Below are 14,952 nucleotides of genomic sequence, written 5' to 3'. Positions count from 1 at the left end.
AAATGACCCTAAACGCTAACTAATGCAATCTAATGACATTTACTCGCAAAAAGTCCTACTCCATTTTCAGTTACTCACTTGGCAATAGTATCTTCGCTCGCACATCTTCATACGAGTGCCTTGGAATTATTCTAACACCTAGCCTTTCATGGACATCCCACATTGAGAAAATAACGGCTAAAGCATCGCGCACTCTCGGATATCTAAAACGTAACCTTCGCAGCGCTCCTTCCCTCACTAGAAAGATGGCCTACCAAACATTAGTGCAACCGCAGCTCGAATTCGCAGCTTCTATGTGGTCACCTCATGAGGCATATCTAATCCATCTTCTCGACTCGATCCAAAACCGTGCTGCACGTTTCATTGCCAAATATTATAGCCCATTTTCGAGCGTAACTAGCATCAAGTTGTCGTTGTCGCTTTCATCTTTGGAATCGCGCAGGAATATAGCATTACTTTGTCTTCTGCACAAAATCATGCACAATGTACGTCCATCTACTTTCCCACTCGTTCGTCCCTCCCGCACATCTAGACGTCTGCATAATCATCTCAGTTTCCAACGCATCTTCGGTCACACCAATGCATTCAACTGCTCAGCTTTGCCACGTGCGATTGCACTGTGGAATGGTCTTCCTGATAACATCGCTGACATTAACGGCCCATTAATCTTCAGACAAAAATCACTGCATATTTGGATAGTACTTAGCTAAAAACAAGTATCTGTTTTGTTTTGTTACTTTTAACTTCATTGTTATTTATTTATGTAAGCATTTGTTCTAAGGTTGTTTGCTTTACTGTATACTGAAAAGCTAACTGCTGTTCGTTTACCTTCCTTGCTTTCTATCTTTGTTTATTTCGCGTTCTTTGTTTATTATTTGATCTCGTTCTGTTCATATTTATGTAACAAAAACTATGTTTTTGCTCCACAATTGTTATCTGTACCACACCCCTCACGCAATACTCCTTCTGGAGCCTATGAGGTATATGAAATAATAAATAAATAAATAAATGAAAAACTATGTATCATGAATTTCTTCTGTCATCCGACAGTAATCAATAGTCGATTGCCGGTTTCCTACTTTCCACGTGGTCTGCCCGTCACACTGAGGCCCTGTATTCACGATAACGATATTATGTTGCTCACAAAGATCTAGTACTGACTTCCCGTTGTTGTCGGTATAGCCATCAAAATCCTGTATGCAGGCATTCATGTCCCCTAATAGGATAATTTCGGCACCATTCCCGACACCCTTAATATTGGCATTCCACTAACTCTTGATTCTTCTCTCTGAAATTATTTCCGTTCCACAAATACGTTATGCCCAGCTAAGTTTTCTTTCCACTCATTGTATATAATAACCAAAGATACTCTAAATATTTTGAATTTACTCTTTTCCATTTTGCTCTCTGATGGATGAGCATTCCGACTCCCCCTCCCTTTCTTTCCGAGTTGGTTCTGTTGCTTCCTTCCCAATCATATTTCTCAATGATTGGCGGCTCTTCCGAGTCTCTAAGGTGTGCTTCTGTAACCGCATACACCCCTATTTGTTCTGGATGGATGGATGAATATTAAGAGCGTCCCCTTTGGAACGGGGTAGTGGGCTGCGCCACCAAGCTTTTTTTTATTGTCCAATGTCCTACCTATCTTAAAAAGAAAAAAAAACAAAGGGAAAAAACCCACGCTGAATTCCCATAACCAAAGTTCCTGCACCCCTACTGAGAACTTTGTTTTTGTACGCCTCCATTGTTTGTCGTTTCCCTACTTTTCTTCCGGCAATCTTCCAATCGCCTCTGACTAATCTGTATTGCGGACATGTTTACTTTTCCACTGCTCTCGCTGAACCCAAGGGCTTCAAGGAGGCCAGTGGTGCTTAAATCGACCGTTGGGTAGACGCCTTCACATTCTAATAAAACGTGCTCCATAGTTTCTCTAGCTTTACCGCAGCAAGCGCATGCTTCTTCTTCCTTCTTATATCTCGCTTTATAGGTGAGTGTTCTAAGGCATCCCGATCTCGCTTCGAAAAGTAATGAGCTTCCCTTTGAGTTATCACAAATAGTTTCTTTCCTGAGTTCGTTTCTTCCTCTTAAGTAGTTACTCAAGGCAGGTTTCTTTTCCATTGTCACCACCCATGAGATTATTTCAGCCTCTCTAACTTTCCGCTTGACGTTCTTTGTTGCTGTGTGCCTCACCCTACTGGCCATATACTTACTGGCAAGCTTCCTAGTTCTTTTCCTCCACTGTGAGTCAATGTTTCCCCTACCCGAGCACTCCCCCAGCCAATTTACTTTCTTCCATATTCCTCAGTCGTTCTTCATGCTCAATTTTACTGCGAGCTCACTTCAAGACTTGTCCAGCCCGTGTCAGCCTGCGCAGCGCTCTCTCCCTCCTACCCTGGCCGCGTCCTCTGGTGGTCGGAACCTTGCGTGATGCCGGACGCCAGGCGGCGAAGGCTCGACTCGGAACAGCTCCGGTGTTAAAAATTATACCCGTTGAAATTGACCGCAGGCGTTCCTTATGGTGTTGGGTGATGGGCCTATTGCTTATCTTAGTCTATGTCATTGACGTTTCTTCTAGCATTGACAAAGGAATAACTGAACGGGTGCTTGCTGATGATTGTTTTTGTACAAAGTAATAAATATCAAAGAAGATCAACAGTCGCTTAACGAACCTTAACAAATATTTAAAGTGGCGCAAAAGATGTAAAAGGAAAATAAATGAAGACAAATGTTTGTATAACGCATAACAAATAAAGATAAGTATGTCGTTGAACCTGACTATGCAGTGAACTCAGCCACACTTGCTGGAGTTGACACGTTTAAGTACCTTGTGCTAAATATAACAAAAAAATTAAGTTGGAACGAGCTCATCATGGATGTCTGGAAAAAATTGGGAAAGAAGCTCTGGTTCCTTCGAAGGAAACTACAATCCGCATCTCAGTCTACAAAACTAACGGTAAGCCTAGCCTATGTGAGGCCGGCGCTGGAATATACCATATTAAATGGAACCCCGACCACGCTGAATTGATCGATAAACGATAAAAGGTTCCACGTAGAGCAGCCAGGTTTATACTTTCCAGGTGCGCTCGCACAGACTCTGTTTCCCAAATGTTAAGACAGCTAAACTTGCCTGGACTAGCCGAAAGGGAGCGTGCAATTCGGCAAAATTTTTTTCCCTCCTTGCTAAAAACTAGTCTAATATTGACAGTACACCACCTCTAACAACACAATGAGGGGTCGACACTTGAGGAGAAACAGACACACGGCCTCTTTTTCGACAAACCCCAATCTGTGTACCTGCTCCTTCTTTCCAAGAACGATGAAATAATGGTATGACTTACCTGCACCGGTACGTGAAAGCTTTACGATTGAAATGTTTGCATCTAGAATGACTATGTTGTAACACGCAGTACTTCAATGTAATGCTGCTCTCTCTTTCCTTTACCTTTTTCTTTTACCTTTACCTTTACCTTTTTTCTTTTCTTTCCTTTACCGGCATACCCGCGTGACAGCGAGAAACCACACTTATCATATATATATATATATATATATAATGTGTGTGTGTGTGTGTGTGTGTGTGTGTGTGTGTGTGTGTGTGTGTGTGTGTGTGTGTGTGTGTGTGTGTGTGTGTGTGTGCGTGCGTGCGTGCGTGCGTGCGCTCGCTGCATTACCTGACTATAATCTATTTCTTTTTCTTTTTATGTATTTTTATACGTATTTTCACTGTTTCTATCTGTTATTACTGCATTACTTATGAATTGTATCGTTATTGTACGTGCTGCTTTTCAGCCACTCTGTAACGGCCACAAGGCCATCAATAAATGCAATCAAATGAGAAGTAATAAATACAACAATCTGTACATATGAGGATGTGTTAGCATTACAGCGTCACCGTGAATTATGACACGATTGAGAAGTCTGTACATGAGCAACTTGCCGTCCTACACAGAACGAGTCTGCGGCTCTGCTATAGATGCCCCAAAGAAGTCGTCAGAGGATTCGTTTTCCTCGCGGCTGCTGGCATAGTGAAGTCACGCTTGCGTTCTGCTAATCGCGGAATAGACCAAAGAATAAGCAGCTATGCCGACGAATGTGCTTGAGCACATTCATCGTGCACAAATCGTGCACGAAGCATGAACATTTAAGTACCGGAAAAGCCAATTAAGGACATCCTGGCCCTTACTGCGAGCATAACATATACAACGTGTCCGCAACTGACAATCTTAGATTCATCGAGACAGTAAATTATCTTTTTTCGAACCGCGACACTGAGGATTCCTTTACACATCAGCACACCCTGAAGAAGCTTACCTAAACATAACATGTAATATGCTCCAGCCTTCACTAAAGTGACTGTAATAGCAAGAGAAACCTTCCACCGAATGCAGCCTTTCAGAAAGCTATACAAAATTTCATGACATTCGTTTTCTTTTACATCTTGATGCACATCTCGCACATCAATATTTGAACCAGTCCTACAGCGAGCATGTCTGTCTATGCAGCGACCATATATCCATGCTGCATGAGTTCTCCATAAATAAAGGTGTAATATACTAAAGTTTTGAAATTTCATACCCTACGTCGACGTTTGCCGGGAGGCAGTCAGTTCCCACGTGTCAACGGAAAGTTTGTGTGAATATTTTTATAGGAAGTTCTATGATTGAGAATACCTCAGCGTCTGCGAAATTGTTAAGAAAACACTTCACCCGTCAGCCTGCCCTTGATACACTCCGAGAACATCCTAAAGATATCTAGACGTTCTCAACTTTATTCTGGTGTTGGGCTGTTAAGCACGAGGTGGTGGAATCGAATCCCGGCTACGGCGGCGGCATTTCGATGGAGGCGAAATGCGTAAACACGCGTGCACTTATATTTAGGTGCAGGTTAAAGAACCCCGGGTGGTCCAAATTATTTCAGAGCCCTCCACTACACGCGTGCCTCATAATCAAATCGTGGTTTTGGCACGTAAAACCCCATAATTTCATTTAATTGTAGTCAACTGTATTCACAGATACAAATATGTGAATCTTCATTTTTTAAAAAAAGCTGTCAACTAACTTTTCCACTCTGAGGTGCAGGGGAAGGGGAGGTCGTACGAGAATATTTTTCTCTTGTAATTTTACGTTTAGTTCTTACTAACTAGCGAATATTATTGTACCAGAAACCTATCGACCATTTGCAATGAATTCTGCGTGACTCTTGCTGAAAGACCAACAGTGGCCTGCGTAAAGCTCCCCTTCCACGTTGTATACATTATTCACACATTCTGTCCTGTCCTACTTAGTGCGCATCGTATACATGGAGGTAGTGGAGCCCTCTGCTGTGGCGTCAAATGAGTTTGTTGAGACCCTCCCGCCCAGCTCGCTAAAGCACGCCCGTATAGCTTGACCAATTGAGTGTGGTTCTTTTGCGTGGCGAGACGCACCTGCGCCCCATCCTGGAGCAGCCGTTCCACGGTGGCGGTGAGCACGAGGTCAGCCTCGGCCACCGGAAGCCGGCCCTCGGGGCAGTCGTCAAATATGCGCCGACGCCGAGGTTGGCCTCCTTTCGGCAGAGCGCACAGGAGGAGCAGAACACAGGTCACGCGGAGCCAGACGGTGCCCGTCGACGGGGGGCGCCACCAGAAGGAGCTGCATGGCCTGCGGGAGATATGTGTTCGGTTTGTGTGTGAACTAGAAGAGAGGAAACCGAAGGGCCCGATGTGTATTAGTCATATTTCCAGGGTTAGTTCTACTAGATAAACATAAATACCCCAGAAAGTGGATGGAATAACAGCGGTACCTCAGTTGGTAGCAGCATCGCAGTTGCGAATTGCGAAGACGTGGATTCGTGCACCGCCTGCGGCAAGTTGTTTTTTCATCCACTTTCATTTCCATTAATGCATCATTTGTTTCTTTGAAGTAGTAAGTGCCAGTAATTTCCCCGTTGTTGCCATTGGTGCCTTTTTGTTGGCTTCACGCGATATATATATATATATATATATATATATATATATATATATATATATATATAATGCGGATCAATTACACAGCCGGAAGGATGAACAAGCAGGTCGAGCGTGAGGCGCCGAGCGCGCGAGCCCTATCCTCGGGCGAGGCGTTCACGACGTGCCTGAAGCCTGTCTCTACAAGTTCTCCGCGGGGATCCTGGCGACTCAAGGGGGGGAGAGGACGACTGGGTCGCAGTACACTTCGAGTCGCTGCACATGCACCCTCTCACGTCCACGGCGCCTTAAGAGGAAGCTTTAGCTCGAGTGCTCCTATCTAAATACATGTAAAAGGAGAATTCGTTTTTCTCAGCAACCAATGCACCAAATTTGACTAGGTTTGTTGAACTTAAAAGACAAACCTAAAATCTAGTGACTGTTGGTTTCGAATTTTCGAGTTAGGTCGTCAATGTTTTATTAAAAATTGGCAAAAATCCAACATTTTCAAAAAACGAAACTATCAAGTTTAAAACCCTGTAACTCAACCACTAAAAATGATAATACAATTCTGTGAATTGCATCTAATAGTACATCTAAAGCGGACAAAATTGATATGTTACACATGAATATAAAAAAAAATAATCATAGGAAAATACAACTTTTGCAAAACCGCTGTGACCAACGTAACAAATTCACGTAAGATGTAAAATGACATATTGAATTTGTCCGCTTTGAATGATCTAATAGATGCCGTTTACAGAACCGCGATATCAGTTCTTGATGCAGAGCTATGAATTTGTAAACTTCGTGCTTCTATTTTTTTCTAACGGTCAAATATTTGAAAATCGTTTTAAGAGAATTCAAGCCCTAAATCAAAATTCGGCTTCCAACAGTCACTAGAATTTAACTTTCTCTTTCAAATGCAACAAATTTCATCAAAATCGGTACAGGGATTATCTCATAAAAACGTTTTTGCGTTTTACATGTATTTGAATAGGCCGCGTCGGAGTTGGGCCCGAGCTAAAGCTTCCTCTTAAGTCAGCGGATGGCGTGACTGACTCGACGAGGTAATTGAGAGTCTGTTGCTCGACACCGTTGAGACCATGGAGCTTGGCTTAGAGTTCAGAGGAAAGACCGGGAGTAGTCAAAGGTATCCAGAATAAAGAGTCCGGCAGATATGTGCGGGTGGGTTGGTCCTCATCACGACGCAACTTTTGCTGTCATTGGTCTCCAGTCGTAAAAGAGCGGGCGAGCTGTCGGCACTGCTCGGCGTGTCTGCAGAAGCCTCAGACAGCGGCGTGCACTCGCGGGGTCGGCAAGGGAGAGCAGGAAGGCTAACGGCCGTATGCGAGGAACAATGGGGAAGACGCCGTCGTGACCTGTGAGGCGGTGTTCTAGGCGTAAGTCGCGTATGGTAAAATGAGGTACCATGTTGGTGTGGTCCAACGCAATGTATAGGGATAGCATGTCACCTGAAGGGCGGTTAAATCGCTGTCATGCTGTTAGTCTACGGGTGATAGGAAGTAGTGGTGCGATGGACAGTGAGGCCTGCAGGGGTGTGTTAACTAGCTTGGAACCAAAGACACGTCCTCTGTCACTGGGAAATTCCTGGGGCGCACCATAGCGAAGGACGAAGTGTTGCATGAGGAAGGACGCAACGTCGCGGGCTGTGGCGTTTCGTAGGGCAGCTGTTTCTGCATAACGCGTCAGGCGATCTGCGGCAACAACAATCGGGCAATTCCCATTAGGTGTGCAGGGTAGAGGGCCGTAGAAGTCGATGCTGGCACCGTCAGATGGCCGAGAAGGGCACGCAATTGGCTGCAAGGTACCGCAAGGACAGTGAGCAGTAGACTGGAAGCGTTGGCATGCTGAGCATGAGCGGATGTACTTCTGGAGATAAGTTGACATCTCACGCCAATAAAGAAGCCAGCGTGGGCTAATTGTGGGAAGGGCGAGTCGCCGGGAAGTCAAATAGGCACTCCAAAAGAGGCGCAATTCACAGATTCTTGCGATGCTCCGCACTCATATCAATGAGCGCTGGCGACGAATTATGAAAAAAGCCACGTGACGGAGCGCTTGTATCGTGCTGCTCTCAAGCGTTCGTGCAGTGAACAAGGCCCGCTGCATCGCGACTGGCCACGGGGAAGCCGCAGGGCGTTATGACGGTTGTTTGCAGCAGGGCCAGGGGTTCCCGTCGGATGGCGGCGCAAATGCATGCCGCTGGCCGAGCGCTGCCGAGGAAGCAAAAGAACGCCCTGCCGCTTCCCCGTCGCCAGTCACGATGCAGCCGACCTTGTTCACCAAACGCACGCTTGAGAGCAGCACGATACCACTGCACAAGCGCTGCATCACGTGGTTCTTTTTTTTTAATAATTAGAGGGCTTTCTTTGCAACCAGGAAAAAAGGACTACGTGAGACGTATCGTACAGGAAACAATTCGATCGGTGGTTTCTGGAGGCGCTCTACAAATGCGCATTTTAAAATTTGGTCATCAACCAATAATCAAAACGTTACGTAAAAAAACTTAATTAATTAGTGAGTTACAGGGCAAAATCACTTTAGTTACTATAGGCCAGTGCGAATAGCATGCGTTCGGTTCAATTCGCTTTCGACACGCCATTCATTTTTACGATCTTGACTCAAGTGCGTGCGTGCGTGCGTGCGTGCGTGCGTGCGTGTGTGCGTGTGTGTGTGTGTGTGTGCGTGTGCGTGTGTGTGTGTGGGGGGGGCTTCCACTCTGCGTGCGGCTAGGGCTTGTAAGACTTCTCGGACGATCTCGCCGCTGCCACCATTTGTAAGATTTGGAGTCGGGCTTGTAGGACGATCGGAGGAACTTAGGGCGACAGGACTAGGCGAGCAGGAATTTATTTTCAGTATTTACAGTTGAACATGGGATACATTTACACAGTCTGGCGTGACTCCCAAATGGATCCCGCAAGACGAAGCATACAGCAAACGAGCACAGAGCTCATGAGTGCATTTCGAGCGCAGGGCACGACGACGAGCACACACCAGCAGCCGACAACAGCCGCTTATAACCACTCCATTCGACGTCATCGTTCGACGTCATCGTTCGACGTCACCGTAGAAAGTCCTCGTGGTCGCCTTTGTAAGAAGAGGGTAGGGGTTTTACACACACACATGCCGCACAGGTTTCGGAGCTCTCTCCTAGGGCCGACGACCCTCGCAGCGCAGTCGTCGTGGTATCCATTGTCTGGCGTCCCCGAAGTCAGGTGGTCACGCCCGAACTCAGCCGGCGCCTCTACATTCCAGAGCTGCCTCGCACAGCGGCCTCCGCCGCTGCACATTGTCTGGTGTCCCGAAAAGCGTATGGGTAGGTTCCGCCAATTACCTCCCCTCGAGAACTCCCCTGAGGTGACCCCTCGCCGCGTGGCTGCCGGTTATCCGCAGTTTTCTGAAGTGCGCCAACACCCCGTTTGGATCGAAACACGTGCAGCGGGCTGAAGTAACTTGCACTTTGCCACCCTGGTAGGCCATTCCTAACAGCTCCTCCATGGCACGGAAAATCTCGCCTGGCCAGTGCTGGCAACCGCTGGGCAGGAAGAGAATAGCTGGCGAGCAAGACGATGGCTTTGCTCTCTGCAACCCCTGCGCACTTGGAATGCCTTCAACCATCTCACAACAACTGGCACAGAAGAGTCGACCCGGCAACACAATGCCGCTCAGCGTTCAAGCGCCCGGAATCTGCTGTTAACCTACCAGGCTTCCCATCAAAATTTCAATGCAAGCCACTCAACTGGGAGCCCCAAATTTTGCCGCAAAATTTCGTGCCGCCAAAGCGAGCGTTCACGTTCCCCTTGAGTTCGATCAAACCTGACCATCGCGCTGCACAAGAGCAAAGGTTTACGCAGAATTAAACTGAAGTATCTCAACCACCAATACCCGAACATAACTTAAGCAGTCTAACTTCACGAACAGCCTGTTCTTATCCTATCGCAGTGGCGTACTTATCTCACGTACTGTTGCCACTGAACACTCTGGCCAACTCCATAGGTACGTAATCACAAACGCGCTAGCTTTGTGGTCCCTATTTCGAACACGTGCTTGCGTCGCACGCAAACGTTTCATCACGCTTACTCACGTGTCTTTCTCTAGTCCAATCAGGACACGTAACTTAACCGAGCAACTACACTTGCGTAACTTACGCACACCGCAGAACCCTTTGAAAAATGCTTCTGCGAATTAGTAGTTCTACGCACGCTCACTAAAGAAGTCAGAATACTGCTGCCCTCAACACACACCAGCAACCCAATCATAAATCTGGTTCCTTTCGTCCACACAGGACACGCGCTAAAGGAACTAAGAACGCTTTTCAGTGCACATTACGCACTTACTGATAACCTACGCACTTAACCTTAGAAAATAAAAAACACAAAAAAAGAAGGTTAACTAAAACACACGCGCGTTACGATAGGCCCCTCACCGATAACCTTGACACTCAGGTTACTCACACACACAAAATGAAAGCCTATCTACTCATTAACTAACAACTCGCGAGACTACAGGTTGTACCTAAATTTTGTACCTAAACCGAATCTTTCAAACCTCCGAGCTTCTCAAACAAAACATAAAGCTCACACCTTACTTATTGAAAGAAACTGTCTCAAATCGCGAAATTTTCCAATGATAAAAAAAACACACCACGTTTCACTTCTACGGACGCTCTCTTGGCCTCCCGTTCCAAACGTTTACAACTGACTCATACTTTCAGCCGTACACTAGGTGGTCGCGGTTCATAAGCTACTCTGGCTACCCAGGAACAACAAAAGGGCTGACACACTAGGAGCTCCTTCAACACGTTACAGTTTCTGGCCAATTTGCGTCCTGGGGCCACGCTTTCATTACTAACTTGACCGACCGCGTCTCGACTCCCTACCACCTCGTCTCGTCTTGCCACCTTGCGCTCCTTCGCACTACACGCTGAGCTTCGAAAAGAACGACGGAACGACGAGGAATATAACTGCCCCGTGCCCTTTGTCCGCGTTCGTGCAGAACATGCTTCACGGTCTCTTTTTGACCGGTGGCTCGAACGTCTTTGAGGTGCCAACATCGTCAACGATGACCGCATCTTTCTTTTGCTCGCGCCTTGGCTTTTTGCCTCAGTCGCCGTGTTTGGCTGCGCTACCTTATTCACCGTATTTCGGTCTTTACCGCGCTTCCTTCTACGGCACTTTCTCTTTGATGTCGCTTTCACGTCGCCTTCTCGTGCCTCGTGCTGGCCGGTACACATTTCGTCGGCCCGGATCGGTCTCTTACCCGCACAGTCTGAGTCATTCTTAACTAAATCACCCCTCTCTTGGCCACCTAGACTAGCGGAGACCCGCACCGATCCCTGAACAATGCAGTTGTCTTCCCTTGAGCTATGGAGCTCGCAATCCTGAGAACTGCCCTCAACTGCATCGTCTAGCTCGCACTTTACTTCGGCTCGCAGATCTGACTCGACATGGGTGCTCGTGTCTGTCGGGTCAACAGTACCCTGTACCTCGCTAACGACCTCGATACCACGAGATGCGACGCACACGCGCGGTAACTGTGCCATTTTTGTTCGCAGCTGGCCTAGCTGTCTCTACAGTCCTCTGTTGGTACAGCACCTCGTCGCTCTCACTCTGGCCTTTAACGGCCTCTGTTGCCACTAAGGCATCGTTAGCTGCTAGCACTTCGAGTTCACCTATGAACGTGCTGCTACTCTCACAGGTACTACTACTTTCCTCGGCTTTTGAGCAAAATCTGCTATCTACTTTCCACTTTCGCTGCGTCCAGCCTACAGTGTGTAGTGATTTTTAGAAGAAAGGAAGAGAGAAGTGCAGTGCCGTAACTGTCTCTCAAAGGAGGACACCTCAACAGCACTGCACAGGGTAAGGGGAGTGGGGAGAAAAGGATCAGGAAGAGAAGGAAAGAAAGCGGCAAAAGAAAAGAAAAGGACAAGGTTGAAGATGGAGCGATGCGGGGCTTATAGCCGCGCTCTCAGCTGCGTTTCGCAGCAAAAGTCAAGGAGGGCAGCAAGCACTCTTTTGACGATAGAGGCGTGCGCTGCGGGAAACAGAAGGGCTCCCTCCGTGTCGCAAGGCAGACCCACGCGACGATACGAGGCACAAAGCGCAGTGCGCTCAACATCAAAGGATGGGCAATGCAACAGCAGGTGCTCGAGAGTCTCTTCTTCGCCGCATTCCACACATGCGGGGCTGCCAGTTCCGTGCAGTCTGTGCCATCGGGCGGCCGTGCTGTAGCAGCCAACGCGCAACCGCAGCAGAAAGGAGTGGTCCCAGCGGGAGAGGCCGGCGCGGGGGACCAGCCTACAGATTTCTCAAGCCGCTGTTGCCTTCGTGCGTTTAACTGCTGTAAATTTTGTATCTGCTTGTTCACTGCTGCCATTTCTTTTTCAAGCTTTTGCCGTCTCTGCTCACGCTCTTGGCGTTCTTGCCTAATTGATTCCCGTTCCTGTCTTTTGCTTAGAATTCGTTTACCCATTTGTTCGATGAATTTTAAATCACTGCCACTTTGCAGAATGGTCTCACGAATCTCTGATTCCGTCAAGTCCTCCTCTAGGCTACCTCGAGCTCTTCACACAACCACAACAGGTCAGCTCTCGTCAAACACAATAGGACCATGGTCGATACTTGAAGCTTTGGCTCTGCTGTCACAGAATACTTGCTGCGATGCCCACGCAAATCAAAATGCAAGTAAAAGATCCCAGCGAATCAAATCAACAAACACAGCTAAATTGAAGCCTGGTAAATCTTACAGCCAAAACCAAACGCTTACCCACTGAATTAGCACCATATCGCCAGTCCTTTTCCGCCGCATCCAGTCAGTTGCAAGAGGTGGTCAATCCCAAGTCGCCTCCAACTTGATCAGGATACCGGTCGGTCACCATGTGCCAACGTCCGTGAGCTGCCGTTGCTGTCTCTGAGTCGTAGGCCGATCTAGGAGCCGTAGTCCGATCTCACCGCTGCCATTCAGTTGTAAGAGTTGTCGGACGATCTCGCCACTGCCACAATTTGTAAGATTTGGAGTCGGGCTTGTAGGACGATCGGAGGAACTTGGGGCGACACGACTAGGCGAGCAGGAATTTATTTGCAGTATTTACAGTCGAACATGGGATACATTTACACAGTGTAGCGTGACTCCCAAATTGAGCCCGCAAGATGAAGCATACAGCAAACGAGCACAGAGCTCATGAGTGCATTTCGAGCACAGAGCACGACGACGAGCACACACTAGCAGCCGACAACAGCCGCTTATAACCACTCCGTTCGACGTCATCGTTCGACGTCACCGTAGAAAGTCCTCGTGGTCGCCTTTGTAAGAAGAGGGTAGGGGTTTTACACACACACACACATGCGGCACAGGTTTCGGTGCTCTCTCCGAGGGTCGACGACCCTTGCAGCGCAGTCGTCGTGGTATCCATTGTCTGGCGTCCCCGTAGTCAGGTGGTCACGCCCGAACCCAGCCGGCGCCTCTACATTCCAGAGCTGCCTCGCACAGCGGCCTCCGCCGCTGCACATTGTCTGGTGTCCCGAAAAGCGCATGGGGAGGTACCGCCAATTACCTCCCCTCGATAACTCCCCTGAGCTGACCCCTCGCCGCGTGGCTGCCGGTTATCCGCAGTTCTCTCAAGTGCGCCACCACCCCGTTTGGATCGAAACACGTGCAGCGGGCTGAAAAGTAACTTGCACTTTGCCACCCTGGCAGGCCATTCCTAACAGGCTGAAGACAAGCTCCGGAACTAGCCACACGCAGTCGCTCACTCACTCGTGGTACTCCCAACCCGTAGCGCGGGAATCGCGGCAACGTCGGGCTCGAACGAATAAGGCAACGAGCGGCGTCAACTGTAACACCGTTTATTGCTACCATCAATAACGAACACTCGAACAGGGACGTCCTCTTAGTAAAAGAAATAAATAGGCTTGCCTCGTTGCCTGGGTGGGTCAATCAAACGAAGTCACTCACGGGTCGCGGCAGGTGGCTTCGTCCAGGCGGTGCAGGTGTCCGGCGTCCCAAGAGAGCGGGTCTTCCCTGGTAGCGCTGTTTTGTACATGTTTACCTGGGCGAGGGGAATGTCCTCGCCCATCAGCTACTTGCCCGCGGGTCGGGGAGAAAGGGTGCGCGCGCGTTCCGAGATCGAGGGAGAATCGGGAGAGGGCGTAGTGCGCCTCTCTCGTGTCTATGCCGGTTCTCGACGCGACGGCGCGGGGGAAGATGGGCGCGTGTGCTCCCCACTAGAGTTACTGTATATGCTACCACAGGTAGCAGAGTTGCGCGTAGGTCCGCCATCTTGCCTGGCAAGCAACCAAATCTATGCGGCGAAGCCGCACTCTGTTTTTGCAGGCAACTTGCCTACCGTATTGTCGATCGACCGTGGGCGCTTTTGCATCGCTTGTGGACTGCTTTTCCGCCTAATCGCAAACAAAGTGCATCGAAACAGCTGACTGAATAAGATCGTCAAGAAAAGGCGCCGAGATCGGTCCCCACCGAAGCTTATGCCAAGCGAATCCGCCGAATCCATCTGCACGCTCTCGGCGCGTCTAGGCTCAGGAATCAAGAAGTCTAACAAGGATAAATCACCATATTTCAGCTTTCGCATCAGTGTCCTTAAATAAACAGAAGTAGCATGAGCGCACAAACAGCACAAGTAGCGATGAGCGCCGATGTGACGCGTCATGAACACAGGTGCTGTCGCCGAAGGATCATAGTCCTAGCCTGCGCTTCTCTGACGAAGATATATGAATAGACAGACGTGTCGACTGAAAGGCATCACTGAACTAAGAAAACGTTGCATATCCTTCGCGTGAAGAACAACAAACGGCTATCCAAATCGGTAGTAACAGCCCATACAGCGTCCCGGGTCAGTGGTTCATTTAGGTCTTTTTTCGAAGTTAAAATACCAATCCCAAGTGAAAATCGGTGTTGTGGCACTTCCGAGCAAGCTGCTGAATATGGACAGCTAAATTTTCTTTGTGGTACAGGCGTGAGCTTTAGTTGCTGGGCGATAGCGCATCTACCATGAC

At 48.2% G+C, this 14,952-nt stretch overlaps 1 protein-coding gene across 1 annotated transcript in view; it reads right to left on the bottom strand.

Annotated features, from left to right (window-relative positions):
- LOC142576736 (uncharacterized) overlaps positions 1 to 14,952 on the bottom strand; it is a 72,256-nt gene that overhangs the window by 30,496 nt on the left and 26,808 nt on the right. The window contains exon 2 of the mRNA XM_075687011.1: positions 5,423 to 5,636. Within this exon, the coding sequence (XP_075543126.1) occupies positions 5,423 to 5,636 (214 nt within the window). The remainder of the gene's footprint in view (positions 1 to 5,422; positions 5,637 to 14,952) is intronic.

This window comes from Dermacentor variabilis, chromosome 3 (assembly GCF_050947875.1).
Source record: "Dermacentor variabilis isolate Ectoservices chromosome 3, ASM5094787v1, whole genome shotgun sequence".
Taxonomy (NCBI): domain Eukaryota; kingdom Metazoa; phylum Arthropoda; class Arachnida; order Ixodida; family Ixodidae; genus Dermacentor; species Dermacentor variabilis.
Note: the sequence above shows the minus strand (reverse complement) of the source record. Positions and strands in the feature narration are given on the sequence as shown.